This window comes from Numenius arquata, chromosome 7 (genome assembly GCF_964106895.1).
Source record: "Numenius arquata chromosome 7, bNumArq3.hap1.1, whole genome shotgun sequence".
NCBI classification, from domain to species: Eukaryota; Metazoa; Chordata; class Aves; order Charadriiformes; family Scolopacidae; genus Numenius; species Numenius arquata.
This window is the reverse complement of record NC_133582.1, coordinates 28,378,826-28,402,172: the sequence shown is the minus strand read 5'-3', so window position 1 is coordinate 28,402,172 and position 23,347 is coordinate 28,378,826. Positions and strand designations below refer to the sequence as shown.

The 23,347-nt window shown below is 41.1% G+C and overlaps 2 protein-coding genes across 4 annotated transcripts in view; one reads left to right on the top strand and one right to left on the bottom strand.

Annotated features, from left to right (window-relative positions):
• MACROD2 (mono-ADP ribosylhydrolase 2) overlaps nucleotides 1-23,347 on the bottom strand; it is an 896,489-nt gene that overhangs the window by 778,953 nt on the left and 94,189 nt on the right. The window lies entirely within an intron of this gene.
• Nucleotides 10,511-12,460, top strand: FLRT3 (fibronectin leucine rich transmembrane protein 3). Its single transcript, XM_074150784.1, has one exon. It carries the CDS (start codon nucleotides 10,511-10,513, stop codon nucleotides 12,458-12,460), a length of 1,950 nt encoding a protein of 649 aa, XP_074006885.1.

Genomic DNA, 23,347 nt, shown 5'->3' with positions numbered 1-23,347 from the left:
TGAAAGAAACCCCCATTTTGATGGAAAATTTGAAAAAACAACAGCGGATGCATCAACTGCATCTGACAAATCCAATGCTACTTGTGTAAGCCAGCAAGTTATGAATAAAGGGACAATAGGTTTTGTAAAAAAACACCTCGGGAATATATTTTCTAGCTTGTCCTGTAAGTACTGTAAATGTTTGGTTTTTTTAGAAGACTAGAAAGTTTGTTTTCTAAAGAAAAATCCCTGAACGGCCAGGCCTCACTCATCCCCCATCTTGGTCTTACACCATAAGGTATCTCCAAGAGAGTACCATCCCAAGCGGAGCACAAAAACCAGGCAGCGCCTATCCACTGGCTGATTTTAAATGGCATTAAGCGGCAACACCTCGAGAAAACCTCTAAACCTCCCGAAATGGCCGCCCTCGCCCGGGACGCCTCAGTCAAGGCACCACGGCTTGGCCCTTGCTTTTGGGGGACGACGCTCACAGACGCTCATTTGCGGTGGCCAGGGAAAGCGACACCGATCTATGAGTATTTTCCTTTTAAAAACACTTGTGCCACTCCCAACCAGCCTCGATTTTTGGGCCAAAACCACGGGGAAGGCGGTGGCCGGGGTTAACTTCCCGGTGTAGTCGTCCATCCCCTCAGCAGACCAACCGACACCCGGCGAACCCAAAACGGTCGCTCGGAGTTGAAGGGACCAGGGGGGCACCCACCTCCCTTCCAGCAACGCCGCCACCACCGCTCCGCCGAAAAAGAAAAAAAAAAGAGGGAAAAGAGTAAGAAAGAGACGAGGAAGGCGCACGCTCCCCCCCCACCCCCGGGCTCTCCACAGGGAAGAGGCGCCACCGCCCCTCCCCCGCCCCGGCCGGGCTATGGCGCCGCCTGTTGCGCCCCCTAGCGGCGCCGCCGCGCGCCCCTCCACGCCCCGCCCCCTTCCCGCCCCCGCCCCCTCCCAGTGACGTCGGGCCCCGCCCCCGCGGGCTCGCCGCTGCCGCCGCGACTTGAGGGCGCGCGCCGAGCTCCGCGCCAGCGCAGCGCTCCCCGCACCGCACCGCACCGCGCACGGCCCCCCGGCCGCCGGCGCCTCACCCGCCCCCTGCCCCAGCCGCTGAGTGGAATTACCGACGGTGGCCGCGCTGTAAAAGCCGGGATCGCCCCCTCTCCGCGCCCCGCAGGTAAGCGCGGTTTCTCCGCAGGAGTTGCGCGGCTCGGGGGATGGGGATGATGATGACTGGGGGGGAGGGGAGGGGTGCGGAGGTAGAGGAGAATGCGGTGGGAAGTTTAGGCACCCCTCGCCCAGCTCCAAGGTGCGGGCACGGCGCTGCGGAGGGGAGCGCCCCGCTGGCTGCGCGGCAGGGCGCGCAGGAGCGCGGCGGACAACCCCCGCGGCTGCAGCCGGCCTCTGCCCACCCACAGCCCCCACCGTATACTTGGGGGGCGAAGCCGGCTGCTCCCGAAACTGCCCGTGCGCTGCGCCAGCCTTGCACCGGCCGCGGGAGAAAGAGCGCAAAACGGCCTTCCGCGGGGGCGGAGGGACCCGCGGAGCAACGCCGCCGGGCTCCTCGCGTATGCTAGGACCCCAGCCCGTCCTTTTAACCGGGAGGGGTGTGGGGAAATATTCCTGCCCGTACCCCGCATTTCTCCCCTGGTTTGGAAACTTCCCCCCGCCGCCCACCCCCTCGCTGCATATATTAAATAAAATATTTTTTAAAAAAGAAAATAAATGCGAGAGCGTTTGTGCCCCCTCCCCACCCACCGCGTCTGCGGGCGAGGAGATGGGGAACAAAATGGTCGCACAGGCGTTAAGAAGGAACGCAACAGGCCCAAATCTCCTCAAAAGCGCCCCACTTTCTTTGGGGAGAAGAGCCGGGCCATCACCCCTCCCGGCGGGCGGGAGGGCCCTCGCCTAGTTTTAATCAACTTTTCTGCTGTTTGCAGTTTATTAAGCGATTGTCTGCCCTGGCAGAAGCGCGGCAGCTGCCTTGAGAAAGGGGGTGGCCAATAAATGTTTCCTTTGCACACCCCCACATCTCGATGGGCTTCTCGCCCCGAAAGCGGTTTCGCGACGGCTCGATGCGCCGGAGGCTTTTGTTTTACCCCCCCGCCCTCCCCGGGCGAGTAGGAGCTGCAACTTAGTTGCCCAGGCGAAGCCTTGCCTCGCCCCCCAGTCCTCAGTCCTGCCGTCCCATTTTGGGGTGGTTTGGTGGTTGTTGGGATTTTTTTTGGTTGGTTTTTTTTGGTTCCTGCCCAATTTTCCAGTTGAGCCCCGTTGGCGAATATAAGCCCTGCCTTTTGGGCTCCGTCCTTCTTCTTGGAGGGAGCCTCGATTTTCATCTCTTTGAGCGCAAAGTTGCGAGGAGCGTTGGAAACGCAGTGAGGAGCGCGTGTTTAATTACACTGATTCGCGGAGCGGTGGTAGCCCCGGGTTCCTAATTTGGACTGAACTCAAGTCGCTCCCCTTCTTCGAGGGGCATCAGTTCTGGTCAGTTCAGAGAGGCCAGGGGAGCATTTCGTACACCAAAATGCAGAATTACTTTACAATTAAATCGTGTCCCTGCCAAAGAGCACATCAGCTGAAGGCGTTTTCTTATTGCCACTTGGAAAAAAAGAAGGTTCACCATTTGCATTTCCATGTAAAGCCTCCACGCAAGAAAAAAAAAGTATAGAAAGGAGAGGTTGAAAACGTTCAGACTTTAAAAAAAAAAAAAAAAATTCATTATCCTGACCCCAATTTCCTTGCCTAAAATATACTGCCCAAAAAGATAGAAGCATCAGTTATGCTCACCATCTATTGCCTCGGGATATGGCGTCTTAATGAACATTTCTTTGAATTCGAGTGAAAAATGCGTTTGTCAATTCAAGTGGACAAAGAAAAGAATTCTCTGCTATAAAAGGGGGAGGGAGATGAGTATGTGTTTTCCTTGTCAATATATGCCACACATTAGATCACATTTAGGACATTTCAGTGCCATTCCCTCTCTCCCTTCCTCCCTCCAAGAAAAACCCCTCAAGTTTCCTTTAATTTATTCCAAAGCCATACAATACAGCCCTGTTCAAGATCGGTTTTTCAGTATTTCATAACCAAATCGTATACCTGGCTTTATAGAAAGCCAATTATCTTAAAATATACCAAGGTTATTCTAATCCTTATATTCATACCGTTACCAAGCTTTTCTATTTTTCCATCTACATTTAATCACTTCTAAAAGCTGTATTTTCTCCTGCCTTCTGTGCTCCTCCTATATACCAGAAACAGTGACAACTCCGAGCATGTATTAAAAATGTGTTGGGTTTTTTTTTCTACATTAATACCATTTTAACTGGAGAACGACCAGATAAATACCATAGTTAATACAATCAGCATGGGAAATAAGATTCTGTAAACTCTCTGAAAGAGTAAATTTTTTTAATTTTTTTTTTTTTAAATTCCCTCCTTTGGGGGCCGCCTCTGTTTTTCTCAACAGGAGACTTTGTTGTAATTAAAGCAGAGAAAACTGGACAGCAGCAAAAAACATCTGACTTGTGGCTCTTAAAAGCCGTTTTTTGTAGTATGTACCACCCCCCAGTGGGCAAAAAACTCTGTAGTAAACTCACAGCAAGCTTTTATCTTCAGAAATAAAGTGTATATATTTTACAACAACAACAAAATCAAGATGCATTTCTGGGGTTTGGTTTTTTTGTTTTTTCTTTTCTTCTTTTTTCATTTTGCCTTTGTAACCACTAGCTAAAAGTTGAAAGATATTATGTAAGGCGATGGTGACTAATCAAAGCAATTGCTGGAGTTTGCAAACTTTGCCTTGCAATTATTTGAAGTGGCTTCAGTTGGTAGATGGCCATCTTTGTCTCCTTCTAGCAGGAAGCATGGATGCTAATGGCTAGTTAATTCTGAAGGTTTTTTTCCTTAATCACTTCAAAGCAGAGGAATGCGTAGAAGAATTAATCTGTGATTGCTTGCATTTATTTTTAATAAGGGACCAAAAGAATCACTTAGGGCAGGCATCTTCAAAGTGTTCAGTAAATATATTACATCATCACAAACTCTCTTCTTCCTAAACTGTAAGAATTCAAGCAATCTTACAGCTTCACATTTCTTAAAGTCTTACATTTTGAGGAGCAGATTTAGTAATCGGGAGATGAGCAAATGACTGGTTTAAAAGGGAAAGAAATGAACAACTGAAACTTTATCCAGTGTTTAATATTTTTTACATGCCTGACGTTTTGTGCCAGGAACTCACTATCAGGTATAATTCCACCTAAACTTGTCAAGGGCGGGGGGGAATAGATTTTACCTTGAAACAATGGCAGCATTTGTTCTCTATTCTTTTATTTTAAGCACGGGCGAGTTACCTCAGCAGCAGCTCTCAAAAGAAAACCTAGAAGCCATAATTGGCTAAACTCAAAGAGCACTAAAACACCAAACAAAAAGCCATTGCAAAAACACTCCCCCTCAAAGTGCTTTTTTTAACGTGCAACCTTTGCAGAAGCGGAGTAGTCAAAACAAGAGAGTGAGGGGGAACAGCGTTAATAGTCTGGAGCTTTTCAACCCAGCATCTTCAAAACCGGGCAAGGTTTTAGAAGTAAACTTCAGAAGAGAACAACTCTTAGTTCATTTCCATCCTCTACAGCAAATACTGGTTTGGCTCATCTTAGGTGTGGAGAGTCAAGCTTTTACTCGGGATCTATTTCTAAGGCAGATTCACTTGCATTTGAGGGAAGGTCACATTAAAATTTGCATTTTTTTAAGACACTTTAGTTAGAACTAGGAAGACAAAAGCAATGTTATATTCAACAAGGCGGGGGGGGGGCACATTTTCTACCAGTAAATAAAACCTCCTCCCACTGAAGACTGCCAAGTTTCACCAAAACACAGAGCTACAACCTGACTGAAGGGCTCACTCTCACTTTTAACAAAATCCTTTGCATTCTTTCCCCCTTGGAAAGCCAGCTAGAGGACCTTCTGCTTGCCTAGCACCAAACAAAAGAATGGGGCACCTTCCTGAAATATGATGATCGTGGAAATTGCAGCTCCTAGACAGGGTGCTTAGAAAGCATTTTGCTGTCACTATCAACTAACCCCGAGTAATACACTTAAAGAAAACAAAGTATGGGCATTGTTTTAAGTGTAGATTAGCACCATGGAACTTTTTCTTTAAAAAAAAAAAAAAAAAGTTGGTGAAGCTATTTAAGAGGCAGCATGACCTTTGTAAGCGAAACTGGCAATACATGCAGTAGACAGACTTCCCAAGTATTTTAAAAGATAAGCACATTTTATGGTTCTGATACATTTCAGATTATAAACAAATACAGAGGTTGTTCTGGAATGTAAGTACACTGATAAAGCAAAATTGTTAGGCTTATCAAATATGTATATTCTAATGTTAACCTTACACTCTTTTTATTTATAACCTAAAAATAATGAGCTGTTTCCCTTCCCTCTGTTACTTTGATGGTTAGAAAGAAGCCACTGAACTACCAGATTTCCTGCTAGAGAACACAGAGGTAGATTAGAAATTCAAATAAGCATTGTGTGACCTCGAGTGAGGCAGGTCTTGATTTTATTCACGTTTTATCACAGCTTGGAAAGGAAAAAAAAAAAAAAACAACAACAACAACAACAAACCTCTTTGGCACTGTTTTGAGAAAAACTCCCAACTTTTCAAATATACCAATTTTTTTTTTGTTGCCTGCCTATAGGGCAGGGAGTACAGCTGGACTTCTAGTAAATAAGTAATCTTATAGTAAATATAATGTTTTATATATTATAATGTCAGTATGTTTTTCTTGTATAGTGCAAATTACTTCGAATTTTTTAAAATAAGCTGTCCCCCTGCCTAGCTGTACCACGGTGATAAGTACACGCGCGAGGCTCACGCATTACTGCTATCTGTAGTAATACACTTGCTTACATAATGTCCCAGGAAAAGTAATTTAACCAGGCAGTTCAACAAAGTTCATGAAAACATTAACACAGAATAAAGATAAGCAAAAAGCTGCTCTTCACTTGCTCCAATGTTACTTTTGTTACCCAAAAGAAAAAAAATCATTTTTGCATTTAAAAATGAGTTTTAGCACCTACTTTCTAAAATCTGCTCTGTTCAGAAGCAATGGCTTCTTTCAAAACCATGTGTCCATGAAGCCTCCCAATTTGATGTTGCAGAAACCTGGACACAGTGTCTGTACCAGTGGGGGTCACTTTTCTTTTCATCCTGCCGGATCAGCTATAATGACTTGATGTCAGGGAATATTTAGAGACAGCTCAAGAAGGGGAAAGTTTGAGCATGGCAGCAGGATTCCCTTCTTCTCTCTAGACAGATCACTGGAGCCTTTGATATGCAAAAACATTGTTTTCAGCTATGGCTTCAGATATAAAAGGGAAGTGCAAGATATCAAACAATCAAGACCTGAAGAAAACTATTCTAAGTTTAGAAAAGGGAGTGGGGGGTATAGTCTTAATCCACATTTTTGAAACAGTGTCGTCTTCTCCAAAGAGACCTGCTTTTCTTTTTCTCTCTCTTGTTTTCATGTAATTTTGAGAGAAGGGATAAAAAAAAAAGAAATTCCAAGAACTTAATGAGCTTTAGTGCTTTCATTTTAATCCTACACATTACTGCTATTATAATAGCGGCAATAAATGAAGGGATGACTATCAAATGGAGCAAAGAGGAAGCAGTTTATATGCTAGAAAGGTACAACAAATGAACCTAGTTTCTCATCTGTGTGTATGTATATATGTAAGGTATGCATACTAGAGCCTCTGTTTTGCTTAATACTAACATGTTTTTTACAGCTCTAAAAGTTCTAAAGAAGATTTATGATTTTTTTTTTTTTTTAGGAAGTACTTAAAAGTTATTGTAGCTTTCAAAGGCCTGTTTAAGAAATTTATATTCCTACTTCAAAATATACTTGCAGAAAATACCCTCTATCACAACTTCACATTAGTTCCTAAGAGATACCATTTATTTTTCTACAGCTGTTAAGCAACTGTTAAAGTTTCAGGAACAGAGCCTGGATTTCTTTCCCCAAACACTTTAGTAATACAGACCAGGAAATCCAGACACTGCAAGAATACGGAGCCTTTTTGTTCCATTTTATACTGATTGCATAACTTATACAAATTACATAAGTTGCCAAAAAATATGCATTCCCTTATATTCTAAAATGTGGCCACGCAAATTGAGTTTTCACTTTAAATAAAGCATACGTTAAAATACTTATTTATGCTATAGTCTCTCAATTTAACTTATTCTTTGCATTACACAACTGCTGAAACCAGATGCAAAACCAAAGCTCACACGAGCATGAAAGCAGCATCAGGAGAGAAAAGGCTTTACCATTCCCTCACCAGACAGTCACATCGTCTCTAAAGTGGGGGGCTTTTTTATTACTATTTTTTATTTAATGATCAACATTTTTCTCTGGAAAAAGAGCAGTATAATTTGTATCTATGTCAATAATTTTGTATCACTGCATATTTCCTGCTGCTAGAGGAGGCATTACTGATCTATTTCATGACGGACCTGCTTCAAATTGCAAAAAACAGTTATAAAACAGAGACTGTTTCCGTTTAGGTCTAATATTTTATGAAGGACCAGAAGCTGCCGTAGTAAAGCCCATGGGAAGGGAGCTAAGGAAGCATTACTCAGCACGCTGTTTTTTTCCTAGCATTTGAGGATTGTGCTCAGTTCTCTGGACATCGTACAGTCACGAAAGGGAGAAGCAAGTTAAGGATTTTTGTAATTTCAGATTTAACCATTTCTATTTCAGACAGATACTACCCACATGCTCTTGGAAACACAGGCTTGGTATCTAAGTGGATACTTTCTGCAATAGTGGTATGAAGTAGCCCAAGTTAAAAATACCATTCAAAAATAGCCGAATAATTAGAGTTCTTCAAGAAATAGGAACAGTCAAGACTGAAAATACTTTTTTTTTTTAATTAGAAAAATCAGTTTAAATGCTAATCAAAACACCAATTCCACTGTGCAAAGTGGCAAATACAATAGCTTAAAAGTTCTGACCACAAATCGAGCACATTTAGTGGAGAAAACCCACAGACGTTTCTGTTGTCAAGGAGTTGACAGAGATGCCTAGCTAATCCCCAATTCAGAATCAGCATGTTGCAAATGTGAAATATTAATACAGTATTTTAGCAAAACCTTTTCCCCTTTCATCCAGTAACTACTGAAGGGTAATTAGCTCCTTTTACATTTAAAACCAAGGAGAGGATCATCATTTACTTCAGTTTAGCAAGAACACAAAGCAAGCAATCATTTTGGTCTCCTCCAAGGAGGCAGGACTGGCATTTGTAATCAGGTGGGAAACATCATTTACAAATATTTTGTTACTGTCTGTCACTTCAGGATCACCTGATTTTCTGCTGAAAGAAAGAAAAATATAGTTCTGCAAAAATGCAGTAACGTGAGACTAAACAGCAAAATGTTTTCTTAAAGAGCTCTGTATTTTGCTGAAATACCAATATTTTGGGAAAACAAGATGTGCTAGTCGTGTATACAAGCATAGCATGATTTATATAGGGAATGCAACATAACTGAATACTAGTCTCCACCAATTGTTATTAATTCCAATTTTTTTGTTTTTACTTTTGCAGGAAATAAAAAGTTCAAGGAGAGCTTTAAAAAGGGAGTTTTCTGGGAAGGAAATCTTATTTTTGTGGCTTTTTAAATGAAGAAAACCATCTGAATTGCCTAACATTCCTACAGTAGAGTAACCTGCGTTCTTGCAGCGCAGGAGGAATTCTCTCCTGCATTACAAATCTGGAGGAAGCGTTAAAAAGTGAGAGTGGGAAAATGGTTCTCTCAAAGAGGCGCGGATGTATCAGGATGTAACTACTGTACAAAGCTGATACTTGGATAATTCCGGACAGGAAAAAGCATCCCTGTTCCTGACCTCCTGAAGAGGCTGCCATCCTTCAAGCCTCAGCATAATGAATAGCTTCCATCACGTAGCGCTGAAGTTACCACCTCCAACTACTACGCTGCACAGAAGAGTTTGTAAGAGTTACAAAGAAAGTAATTCCTGCTAAAGGCATTAAACCAAACAAAAGGGGCTCTTCATTCACAGACTTTACACGAGGACAAAAATAGAGGGAAGCCGAAGCTTTTCTGTGCCTGGGCCTGGTGTGCTTATGTACCATGATAAATCTTGGTTGGAATGCTCATTGAGTATCGTGCCAGGAGCCAGGAAACACACACCACCGAGAAGGACCGTCTGAGTAAACACTGCCGAGAAAAACACAGCTCCATGGAGTAAACCATAAGAGCGACTCGCAAGAAAGACATTCCTTTACTGGATATCCTCAAGCACAAAACTTACTCATACCTTTAAATAAGGTAGGATCAATATTAATTTATTTTCCTTATTGTGCCTCAGAGAATAAAGTTCAATTAATATATGAACCCACAAGAGAAAAGGTCATGACACTGCTTAATGCATAGGTCATCTTGCAGAAGTTCTCACAACCCTAATTACAATGGTAATTGAATTATGTTGTCTTAAAAGCTATAAAAATGCTAATTACCTGAGCTCAATGTACAAACACACTACCAATGCAAAGTACAATTTCAGTCTGAAGAGTTAATTTATATTATCCTTACCCTGCACAGTTTGACCTAATAAGATGGGAAAATGTGGTTAAACCTGCCAAATAGTCTCTTATTAGTGTACTGCTTAGTGAGAAGACTTTTGAAAATGACAAATATTTAAACATGAAATTAAGCATGTAATGAAATACTCCATCCAGTCAACTAGAAAGCCATAACTCCATCAGCTACTTCAGGTTGTTGGCTACCTACCAGTTATAACATTCACCTTTCTAAACATTCCAGTTCAAAACCCAAGAAAGGTAGGCTGCAGTATTTGTAAGATACACAACGTGACACGGAGCACTTGGAAAAACTTGGGGAAAAAGTCCTTAGCTGGCCTTTGATCTTTTGTCTGCATTCTATGCTTTGCCATTAAGGACTTTTTTGAACCTCCAAAATAGCTACCACTAAACTTGTGGGTTTGGTTAAGGGGTTTATAGTTCACTTAAGGGCTCCTGGGTAGTTAGCTGGCTTAGGAATTACTTCTTATCTTTCAGATATAGAATGATTTACTTGAACTCTGGTGTGGCTTCAGCTCTGTACTTATCTGGTATCTGCGAACAAAGATTGTGTCTACACATGAAATGTGAAGGAAGCCTTAGAAAGAGCCTTCTTGCTTAAGCAAAACAAGTCACAGATCAGACATACTTGATTATATTATTTTCAACTACTATGCAGAGTAACCTATTAACTTAATTGAACTAGTACAAGAAGTAGTACAATTGATGATGTAAGGAAAAAAGTAATACGTGTCTAGGAGCTTGAATTTTAGTTGAATATGTGTGTTTCAGATGTCTTCTGTAATGCTGAAGTTGAATTTTCATTGCAGTTTCTTCATTGATGATCTGGATAATTCTGTTTGTTTGGTTTTTTTAGATTGTTGAAGATCAGAACTGTATACAAATCTCATCATTCCTGACCATGATTAGTGTAACCTGGAGCATCTTCCTAGTTTGGACTAAAATAGGGCTGTTACTTGACATGGCACCTTATTCTGTCAGTGCCAAACCATGCCCTTCGGTATGTCGCTGTGATATGGGTTTCATATATTGTAATGATCGCGATTTGACGTCTATTCCTACAGGAATCCCAGAGGATGCTACTACCCTCTTCCTTCAGAACAATCAAATAAATAATGCTGGGATTCCTTCAGAACTGAAGAACTTGCTTAGGGTGGAAAGAATATATTTATACCACAACAGCCTAGATGAATTCCCCACTAACCTCCCTAAGTACGTTAAGGAACTGCATTTGCAGGAGAATAATATAAGGACCATTACTTATGATTCACTTTCACAAATTCCTTATCTGGAAGAACTGCATTTGGATGATAATTCCGTTTCTGCTGTTAGCATCGAGGATGGAGCTTTCCGGGACAACATCTATCTCAGACTTCTTTTTCTCTCCCGAAATCACCTTAGCACCATTCCCTGGGGTTTGCCTAAAACGATAGAAGAGCTACGCTTGGATGATAATCGTATTTCCACGATTTCAGAGCTGTCCCTTCAAGACCTTACAAATCTAAAACGCCTTGTTTTAGATGGAAATCTTCTAAATAATCATGGATTAGGAGACAAAGTCTTCATGAATCTAGTCAATCTTACAGAACTGTCATTGGTCCGCAATTCACTCACAGCCGCACCGGTAAATTTGCCAGGAACAAACCTAAGAAAGCTTTATCTTCAAGAAAACCACATCAACCGTGTGCCACCCAATGCTTTCTCTTACTTAAGGCAGTTGTATCGACTAGATATGTCCAATAACAATCTTAGCAATTTACCTCAGGGTGTCTTTGACGATCTGGACAACATAACTCAACTTTTTCTTCGCAACAACCCTTGGCACTGTGGGTGCAAAATGAAATGGGTACGCGACTGGTTACAGTCATTGCCTTTAAAAGTTAATGTACGTGGACTGATGTGCCAGGCACCAGAAAAAGTACGTGGAATGGCTATCAAAGACCTCAATGCGGAAGTATTTGATTGTAAGGATGATGGCGTGATAAGCACCATCCAAATCACTACCGCGGTACCAAACACATTATACCCGGCTCAGGGACACTGGCCGGTTTCTGTGACCAAACAACCAGACATCAAGACTCCCAACCTAAATAAGAGCTACAGAACCACAGCAAGCCCGGTACGCAAAATCATTACAATATTTGTGAAATCCGTAAGCACGGAGACTATTCACATCTCCTGGAAAGTTGCACTACCAATGACTGCTTTAAGACTGAGCTGGCTCAAGATGGGTCACAGCCCTGCCTTTGGATCTATAACTGAAACAATCGTTACGGGCGACAGGAATGACTATTTGCTCACAGCTCTTGAACCAGAATCGCCATACCGTGTATGCATGGTTCCCATGGAAACCAGCAACATCTATCTCTCGGACGAAACACCCGAATGCATCGAGACAGAGACGGCACCCCTTAAGATGTACAACCCTACCACGACCCTCAACCGGGAGCAGGAGAAAGAACCTTACAAAAACTCTAGCTTGCCCTTGGCTGCCATCATTGGCGGCGCAGTGGCGCTGGTGGCCATAGCGCTGCTGGCCTTGGTATGCTGGTACGTCCACAGAAACGGGTCCCTGTTCTCCCGGAACTGCGCCTACAGCAAGGGACGCCGGAGAAAAGATGACTATGCTGAGGCGGGAACCAAGAAGGATAACTCCATCCTAGAAATCAGGGAGACTTCTTTCCAGATGATACCAATAACCAACGACCAAGTGTCCAAGGAGGAATTTGTAATACACACCATTTTCCCACCTAACGGCATGAATCTGTACAAGAACAGCCACAGTGAAAGCAGTAGTAACAGGAGCTACAGAGACAGTGGTATTCCAGATTCAGATCATTCACACTCATGATACTGAAGGACACACGAAAGACTGGTTTGGGTTTTGTTGGGTTTTTTGGTTTTGTTTTGTTTTTTAAAGAAAACAAGAAAAGACTGACTTAACGGTTGCTGTTCTACTGCAAAACACTGGATTAAAAGACTGACAAAGCAATGTACTGTACATTTGCCATATAATTTATATTTAAGAACTTTTTATTAAAAGTTTCAAATTTCAGGCTACTGCTGCGATTAATGTAGTGGGGATACCTGACCACAATTCTATATTTTAGTATTTTTTAGTAATTTGTACTGTATTTTCCTTGCTAATATTGAAGTTACAGACCATTTAACTTTTGTGTTCTACTGAGTAAGATGACTTGTTGACTGTGAAAGTGAATTTTCTTGCCGTGTTGAGCAGTCAGAACATTCATCTGAGATCCTTGTAAGTGTAAGCACAGGCCATTTTTCACTTTGGTATCAATAAAATAATGTTGAACCTGGCAAATCAGGAAGATCAAGAAGTGGTTGCAAAAACTCACAGAACTTTCAATGTTGGGTCTATTAAACCTGTAAACCACAAAAATATTCAATAAACAAAAATGTGTGTAGTAATGGGCAATATCAGCTGTCTGGATATATCCATTAAACAATGGTGAAATCCAACTTAAATGAAAATAATCAATGACATGCGTGAGACTGAAGCTGTTGACACGTATAAAAAAAATTTGATCCCCGGAAGAAAGCATAGTCAAATTCCTAACAAGGAATTTTTAAAAGTGTGCTAGGCTCTACAAACGAAGGGCATAGAGGCAGTTTAGGGGTAGATTTCTGGTTATCAAAACCAGTCGTCTGCTTAATACAGAGCAAACAGCAACAGATGGTCACAGGCATTTGGGAGCCAAGGGCAGGAGGACATTGACAACACTTAGAACCTGCTTTGTGCAGAAAAAGGGTTGAAAGTGCAGTTTCGTAAGAAAAAAGAACAGGAGAAAAACCCCAGGCAATATAAGCAAGGTCTCAAAAACTGTAGTCATGAAGGTAAACAGACAATTGGGGAATAAAGCTATTTTAAAATGTATACTCAGTGTACAGGTATGTGTTCAGTGTACCGCCATTGCAGTCAGGAATACTGCCCATTACTGTCACAGTTTTCCAGAAATTCCTTGATAAATCTGTAAGGTAACATGTTTCTTTCTGCCTCCCTACTGAACTATGAGCGATTTGATGTTTAAACCCAAAGCCACTCTTTGTTGCCATTATCATTTGTTTCTTCAACTAAAAACCAAAGTGCTTTGTATGCCCTTTGGCCAGTCTTGTATGTGCCTTGATCCAACGCTACATGTATCAAGCTTTTAAAAACTAAAAAAAGGAAAAAAAATACAATAAAATACCCACTTTTTCATATGTAACTTAACTATGAAAAATACTGGTCTTATTGATGAATAAAGTTGAAAAATTAGTTTAAAATAATGCTGCACCTCTGCAGTACACTGATAGGAGACCAACTCAGAAGCTACTAGTTTTCAGGTCATGAGCTTTTCTGCCTTCTTTGTTTAACTTGACAGTATCACACTTGCAGGGTTTATTTATTATTAATTAGCTGGAAAACAACAAGTTTTCACAACTTTGAAGTGTGTGAACAATGAAAGGAAGGGAAGGCATGGACTTACAACCCTCTGAGATACGATTTTTTTTCCCAACAGAACCAGCAAATAAGAAGAAACATACTTAGTATTTTGGACAATATATCAGACAACAAGGAATCTATACCAAATGCAATTCAATTTTAAGAGAATTTTAGCAGTGCTTGGCGTGTTTCCCTAAGAGTGGTAAAGGATGAAGGATGACAAGAAAAAAAAGTGACAAACACCGAGACTGATGGTTTCAGTAGTCAGCCTGCAAACAATTCTCCTACCAGGCACCCAACTGTGCAGACCCCAGACTTCCAGTAACATGCAGCTCTTTTCATTCTCGCTTTCCAGATGTGCCCAGGGAAGTTCCTCTCCAGACTCCCTGTGCCACAGTACTATCTCCTCAGCCTCACCTTCAGTAACACCTCCTGCAGTTCCTGAGCAGTGGAGGGGTCCCAGCTGGAGGAGCAGCGCTGTGCTTCTTTACTGACCTTGCACAAGTCACGTTTTCTCCTTCACACGGAGCACCGATGGATCGTCAATACCAAAAGTAACAGGAAGGGGCACGTTATGCTCAACAACTATGTGCTCAGCTCAGTGTAATGCACCAAGACAGACTATTTTGCTCTGTTTTCCCATCACGTACAAATCTAGGGAAGGGTAAGAAAGCCAAGCATGGGAAGCCTCATCACGTTCTTGTGCAAAAGGCTTCTCAAGCAGTTAAGTGGGAAAGGAAAACCAACACAGATGGAGAAGACGGACCTGTTTTCCATCTCAGCTAGAATATAGGGACCCCTTCTGTCAGAGATACATCTAATGGCTGGGACGCCAGCAATAGATCACTGGTTCTTTGCAATCAGCTCTCCAATAACAAAATTAAATAGGTTTTTCTGATTTTCAAGCTATTTATATGAAAAGCTCTCTCTTAGTTGATTCCAAATTTGTGTTGTGAAAAGGGTAAAAGAACACCCAATGAGTACTCTCCCATGCCTCTTCTGAAGCGCCTCGGCTAGAGGTAGCCTGGAAATGGTAGATAGCATCTACTGTGCACCTTGGGTGATGCCATTCAAAGGTCATAGGTGCTATAAAAAATTTGCCACTTGAGGAGGAGATAATTGTATGTGAATATTGAGTATGAGGACTTTTCATGTGAAATTTATGTACTGAGACACAAATCCAAAGCAACTTCAGCAGATTGGCCCAGTCACTGCCAGTTCAGCTCCACCAGGAAGAGGGTGGGCGATTCAGTTGTCTGTGGAGAACCAAGCCAGGTCTGCAGGGAGAGTGTGTCCCTACTGCAATTGATGTCCATGGGAAAAAACTGCACATCATGCATACAAGATCTTCTTTAGCAACTTCTATGCAACATGCATAGTATTAAAATGTGCTAACTTGGCAAGTGAAAGACTGATTTTAAACTAGACTCTTGATGTTTTTTCTTTTGATACAAATATACAAAATTATATATATTATACAAATTTCTGTTTCGCTCCACATCATGTCCATCTCTTCAAGACTTACCATAGTCTTACTTATCATAGTGCTGCAGTTACAGCATGCAATGCTCTCTAGCACCATCCATAAATCCATTCTATTAGACAGTTATATACATAGGCAAATCGGATTACTACACTGAGCAGTTTACTCAACACATCAAAATAACATTAATCCACATTAAACTTATCTCAAATAATTTTTAATTCCATGTTATTTCAGTGTGCTGTTCAATACTTAATTGTGGAGCAAGGCGTGGAATTTTTTTCAGCATTGCCTAAACCTACATGCAGAGTTAATTAAATCAGCATCCTCCATATTAAAATACTATGCCACGTATCTTTTACATTCTTTATTATTGTCCTTTTTTTTATATTTGTATTGTCCTTTTTTTTATATTTGTATTCGTATCCTGAATTGCTCACAGTTCTGTCTTAACCTGAAAGCTGACTCCAAAAAAACCCTGGTACTTTGAAAACCATATTAATTTTGTCTACATATTAATTTTGATATATTAATTTTGTCTAATTTTGGTACCTTCCAGAACTAAATTTGCTTCATTTATAAGCTATTATTTCATAGCTTTGTACAACAGCCTGGAATGCAACAACTGTTGGGGTTTTCTTTTTTTTCTTCTGGCTTTAACAGTACCAATATCAAAGTATTACGGTCTTGGAACACAGTTACCATTTCTTCTGCTAATGCACTAGCAAGCATGCAAGCTATATTGTGCCAATGCTGTACATATTGAATGTAGAGCAGCAAATGCAATAAAGCAAAAAGTAATAAAGCCTTATTTGCTATTAAAATAATTTACTGATGACATAACGCACTAAAGCACGTATATAGACTTCTCTGCTAAGTACGAGGATACAGTTTTGCATATTCACCTGCAGCTGAAGTTGGATAAGATCTTCAAACGTGAGCTGGCAGGTGCCATCTGCCTGGATTTACCCAAACCACGTTTGTTTGGAATATTTTTGGATTAAACCAAAATTTGCACAGGTAACTCTGTGCAAACCAAAACACCATAACCTTGCTTCCAAATACATATAGGCACCCTAACCGTTTAGTGTTTCAGCATCACCTTGGGCCTGGTCTTTGTTTAACTTTCCCCACTGACACCAGAACAACAACAAAAGCTTCAAGCCACAAGCCAGCACTTACCACCAGTGAATTTTTCAGGTTTTTTTTAAGAAAGGACAAAGTTATTCCAGAACTGGGGAGTAACTTCTTCCAAACTAGCCTAACTTCCTAACTCCTAACTAGGAGTGGTTTAACCAGAAAGGAAAAGCCCATTGACTGAATTCAGATGTGAAAATTTTATACTTGAAAGTATAGTTTTTTTTCCTTTGCAAGTGAATTTAATTTCGGGGGTGGTGGAGAGGTCCCACCCTTATGACTAAATTAGAGCCTTTTCAAACACTCTGAAGGTGTAACCGTGACACAGGTATCAGATTCTGGACACCCTTGCTTTAAAAGATTTTTTTCTTTTTTTTTAAATATGCATTTTTAAAGTATGATTTCATTTTAATAGTTATTTCATGAAATAATTTCCTGCTCCTCAAAAGAATCTAGATAAAAACACATGCAGTACATAGATCTCAGTAGAACAGCGGCAGAGCATCTAGCTTAAAACAAACATCACCTGCATTTTAGCAGCACTGGACATCCAGCAAGATACTCATTTTACGGTAGTCTTTAAAGATGGCTGGGGAACGTTCCTGCCGTAGGGGAAAACCAAAACACGTCAACAGAATGGGTGTTAAAAAAAAATAACCATCCTCTGGATTATTGGTGGTCTAAGGCAAAGGCGCACAACACACATTTTGGAAACTGAGCAAGTCCATCATGGTTGTCCATCAGGTGTCATAAACCTCCTATACCTGAAACCTGCAGGCCAGGATTGCAAAAGCGCATCACCCAACCTCAACTGCTTTCCAGAGCGCCTTTGTGCTTTCTTAGGATGACAACGTTGTGGAGTCCACAGTATAAAACCCCTCAAGACTACAAACAACAACATGAGCTGAAAACGGCTTTCTTTTTGAATTCTGAAGCTGGACCTTCAAAGCTTAGCAAAAGCACTCATAAATAAGTTATAAAAATAGAAGCTTCTTAATAGGGCTAATTAAATAATCTGACTTGTTCAAGCTGGTTGATAGTATTCATATAGGCTGATGCTCTGTCCTGAACAGCCCTCTTAAGTAATCAAAAAGAGGGAGTGGATCATAGCCAAGTGCCAGTGCGCGCTCCTGTCCCCTTGCTGAGCTTAAGGAATGTCTATCTATAGACACAGCCGTGGAAGGTTTAATTGTTCAAAACCAAGGGACTGCGTGATGTTCTTTAATCATTAAATGCGGGAACATCATTTACAAATGGATGAAATTATGCATATTATGCATAATTTAACTTTTGAATTTATGCAAAGTATTTTTAAAATTATTTAAATCAGAAATGCACATCCGACTTATTTAATACAGATTTTCTCCAGTGGTCTTAGTCCCTGACAAGTGCCTACTAGGCAACTGGCTTTCTACATGAAAACAGATGTTTTCAGGGGGCATGGGGATTGGTTTTGTTTAGTTTAGGGTTTTTTCTTGGTTGCTTTTTTTTAATTAAGAGGCATAAATAATTTCACTCCAAATCTCTCTGGAGAGAGATTTATTGGATAGAAAAGTTGACTATTTTGAGTGAACACCTATCCCTCATCAACACATATTTAAAGCAGGTGCTGGTGAGGTAAAAGGGCTTTTCACAAACTTTCCTTTCCCATCTCTCCTCGCAATAATGCTTTCCAGGATTTTAAGTTGAAGTCTTGCTTTTATTGCAAGAATTGCACGAGGGTAATGACATCAGTCTTCACCACTGTCCGATCCTATTCAAAATGTGGGATTTTTTTAGCTTTGAGCAGCACACCAGCAGCTGTAGTTACATACTGCAGTTATGGACTAGAAGCAGAAATCTCTCAGGCTCACACACCACACGTCAAACTTAAGCCTTTGTCCAACTCTGCGGAGTATTGTTTCCTAAATTACTAGCCTAAGCATTAGCAGCTCAGAGTAAGAGAAAGCATCCTTACCTTACACATTGTCATAGGCTATTGCTCTGTATGCGTAAAATGGAATTAATCTGGCTTCCTTAAATCTAAGTGTTGTTTTTCTCTGGATTCAATGATAAAGTAAATAAATATAATTTTTTAAAAAGGTAAACCCTTCTGCCCAGGAATGCCAATGTTCTGATAAAGCAGAGGATTTAAGAAGTCACATTATAACTCTTACTCCGGAAGTATATGCAAAACCCAAGCCTGTAAAAACCCTATGCACTTATTGATTGCATGTATTATATGCTCAACCCCTACTTAAACTACATTACTCAGAAACAAAAGCTATTTGCATTGCACTCCTCTAATAGGAAATAAACTAGAAAGTCTATTTTCCTTTCCTACAGGTTTTGAACACCACCACAAGAACGTGGACAACTACAGAATCTGGGGATTTTTGTTTGTTTACCTGGTTTCAATAATCCTCACAAGAGATGTTGAAGACACTTATTTTTGAAGCCTGACATCATAATGGATCACGAGCTCATTAACAGATAGAAAGCCATCTACAGGGAAAGTGCTAACCCAGCGAGTAAACATAATGTTAGGATATTAGCTGATAATGCAGAACCTCTGTGCCTAATGTCTTTAAAGCAATTATTTTACTCTAAGAACTCCTTAATGGCATGCTGCCTACTTCATCCACTAAAAACCGTTTCATTTCTCCCTGGTACGGAAATGACATACAGCATACTAAAAAAAAAAAAAAAAAAAAAAAGAAATTAAGAAAAAAATCTCACAATGTTCCCAGATCTTAGAAGTTGCTTTGGTCACTGAATTTCACCACTTAGCAACCGAATGAAGTGAAAAGTCAGGTACAGGAGAATACCGCTGGGGGAGCTAAATTGCTGACCTCATGCCGTTTCCTTCAATAAATGAGATAAGGCAGCAATGGAACTGCATGTAAGACATAAGCAGCTCATCCACGGCTGTCCCAGACAGACCCCTCAGCTCTCCCAGTTCTGCATCTTGCTGCTTTTGACTACAAGAAAATTTTTATCTGTAGCTTGAAGGGTCAAGAAGGTTGAGCACTAGCAGGACCATAACTACCTCTAAGATCTTCTTTCTCTTTCTTTTTCCTTCTTTTTTTTTTTAAATAAAGGTTATTGAGAGAGTTCAGTAAACATCACTGATTCGCATGTAAGAAAACCTCTGCATTGCTAATTGTAACTTGTTGATACACAGTGGAATGGTGCTAAACTTTCCTTAAAAGAGTTTGCAATTAAATGCAAGGTAGGCACATCCCAAAATATTTGCTCTGGGAATCTCCAGTATTACCTGAGCTAAAAAAATCCAAGCTGTTAAGAGGAAAGAAAAATAAAAAATAATGTATTCCTAAGAAGCTCCTCTCAAACACTGCTTTTCTCTGCCCTATATTTATATGGTCAAAGCCAAAGTCCAAATAAACAAGGTCAATTAAAGAGAATTTTGGGGGAGAAAGATACCACAACACAAAATAACATTTCTACTACTGAAAACTGACTTATACTGAAAATAAGAATAACTACTTGGTTTATCCTTGTCAGTAAGTGCTCAGGTCTTTTTCATCATCTGGTGGACCCAAAGGATGACAGGGCTGCACTGATCAGTGCTTCCCTCGGATGCAGACAGAGGCGTTAAGAGGAGCCAAATGCAACCCAAATCTCTGAAAACAACAGTAACAGGGACTGGGTTTGTCCAAAAAATTTTGTCCCAAACTCGGAGATCTATTACTATCCTATGCTACACTTCAAAAAAAACCACACCACCACCTCCCTGCCTCCACCCCCCCAAAAAACCCAAACCAAACAAAACCAAAGAACAAAAGACGTAGCTTTCAAGCATGGGCGATTTGACATCATGCCCAGTTTTACCTATAAAATAGATTGGTTTGGTCTATTTGAATTCATACCCAATGCTAGCTATCACGAGCGCTTTTTAATTAAGGCCTTTCCCCTCCCCACCCAGGATATTTTTTTCAATACATATTCTGCGTAGAAGTAAATGGAAGTTTGTGCAGCACAGTTCATCAACATCCTCCCATTTGCCCTATGTGTATCAACTGACTTTTTTAATATTTGTATCATTTTAGTCATTAAATATTAAAAGCACAAAAAAGTAGTTTGTCAATTTAGTTTTTAGGGCATTAGAGATGGGAGAGGGCAAGGAAGGAGAGACATTAGGGTAATGTCTAATTGGGGATGCTAATTGAGGAAAAAAAAGTGCTACAATATACTGCAAGTATATTCCTCGTTTTACTGATAGGGAAAACCCAAAAACTTTCACCAACCCAGCTATATTGACAAAAGGACCCGTGGAGCTGCTCATGCAAAAAATACATCTTGTTCCCAAAGCAACAGCATCACGTTGGGAAGGGAGGGGAAGCGAGTCTCTTTCTTTGATATTGATTTGAAGGTGATATTCTGCATCCCGCAAAGGAGCACCCCACTGATACGGTAAGTACAGGTTTGATTGTCTCAATGTCCACTTTAAACTCAATACTAGTCTTGCTGCAAACCTAGAGGGCACGCAAACCAGTCTTATACTTCCAGAGACTTCACAAAAAACCCCCAAACAAATAAAAAAACAACCAACCCTGCAAAATCCTCATAAAGCACCTATCAAAGTGATTTCAATCCAGTGATCCAGTACAAAGTCAAAGGATGTAAGCTCTTCTAATCCCATGCTTTCAGCTCCTCCGGGCTCCGGCCGGCGTTGCCAGGGCCTGGGCTGACACCTCCTCCAAAGGACGGGAGCCCCGCAGTTCGGCTGTGCCTCGCCATGCAGCTCCTTCAGCCGTTCACGACCTGACAGCTGTTGGCTTTGGATTTACATGCTACAAAAACAACTCGGGAGGCAAACAGTGTGAACGGCACCCCGTTCCGGTCTGGGAGGTTTTATTCCAATGAGTTTAGCTCTGGGCAAGCTGCCGTAATCAGCACTTTTTTTGACAGGTATTTTACTTTTCTGCCATAGAATACCTAACAATAGTGAAGGCACTCACTGCCACATTAAATACTGCTGGTTTATTTATTAAAAAAAAAAATAAAAATTAAAAATCATCTATTGTTCTCTTCCTGCCAACAAAGGCTAACTTTATCCTTCAATATAATCCCTCCAAATCAATTAAAATGCATTCAGCAGGTTGAAAGGATACTACTGAAGTATTAACAAAAGCCTGGTTTGAATTATGCAAAACTTCCGCAGCAACCGGCCGATGTAAAGATTTCAGTGGCAAAATATTTTCAATCGAAGCAAAATAGGGCTAACACTTAAAAACATTTCTTATTCTCTTTTGCTTCCTAGTTCTAGCAAGATATTAGGTCAAATCCTCACGTCACAGACCTCTTTCTAAGGTTTGTAAATCAATCTGGGAGTAAAACGCATAGTCTCTCAGAGTCATTCACAGAAATCTCTATAGCGCTGCCATAAACTGGTGTTTAAAGACAATAAACACAGAAACGTCAAAATACAAAAGCAGCTCACGTCTGCATATGCTTGGGTCCCTCACCATCAACTGATGAACCCCTCTAGGACGTGCTCGAACCTCCACTGGACTGAAGCGGCGTTCCTGAAGACAGGGAAATAACCGTGCCAGGCGTCAATGGGGGTTGGAGACCTGCCAAGGCATTTGTTCAGTTCACATGTCTCACAACCTGCTAAAATGCTGGGATGGAAGGAGAAAAGATTTCTTTTTTTTTTTTTTCTCCCTGCCCAGAAGCAGCTCCAGCAGGTGCTGTCACCTATGCTAGGTCTGGTCAATGGAGAGCCGTACCTACTGCTTCCTTCGCAAAAAGTAAAAGTTAGGATGAGCTTTCAGCTGAGGAACAAGCCAGGGATCACATTTTCTACTGCTTTTGCATTTGAAGGGAGCTGCCTCTGTCTCACCCCGGGGCTTGATGAAACAAGGAAGAAAAAGTAGAGAATTTTAAAGACACTGGCAAGCGTCTGGTCTTTCAAAACGTCATTGCTAATCTTCACATCATCCACCCTGCTCAGTAAACAAGATAGAAGAACAATGCAAGTGCAAATTAGTGTCACTTAATGTCCTAAAAACAAGAAAGAAAGAAGATATAGAATAAGCATGCCCAAAAGCAACATCAAGTTTATTCTCCATGATCAGATGACCGATTACTGAAGTTTGCTTCACCTCACACAAAAAACCCATACAAACGTGAAGATATGTCCATGACATTTACCATTTGGCTGAGCGGGTTAGTGCTATATTAAAAGGACCATAAGCAGTGAGAAGAGGAAGGCAAGGAGTGGCCCTCAGCTCCTCCAAGGATTTTTAGACACTGCTGAGATAGAAGACCCAACTCCTACAGGACTCCATTATTTTTTATTAGGTCTGTTCACAGAAAAATTAAGGGGAGCACCAAGATTATTTTAGGGTATTATGCATCCCAATGGCCTAATATGAGTAAATAGTATAAATTTGTGGCACATCACCCATTCCAGGCACATGATAGGCATCTGAAAAAGAGCCCCATCATCAATCATAAGACACCACAAGCCAACCTGGAGCATCTCTCTCTCTCGAAAGAGGATGGTGGCACTGGGAGCCTTTAAACGAGTGACCTCAGCACAGGACTCAGAGAACACAAAATACTTCCAGCATTTCCCTGAACCGCTGAAGGACAACAGGGAGGTGGCCGATTGATACGCGAGCACTAGGAAGCTGTTCAAGACCTTTAAACTCTTATTCTCCTGG

Bases quoted from the DNA above. Each gene is read 5' to 3' on its own strand.
- FLRT3 (XM_074150784.1), top strand. From the start codon at position 10,511: ATGATTAGTGTAACCTGGAGCATCTTCCTAGTTTGGACTAAAATAGGG.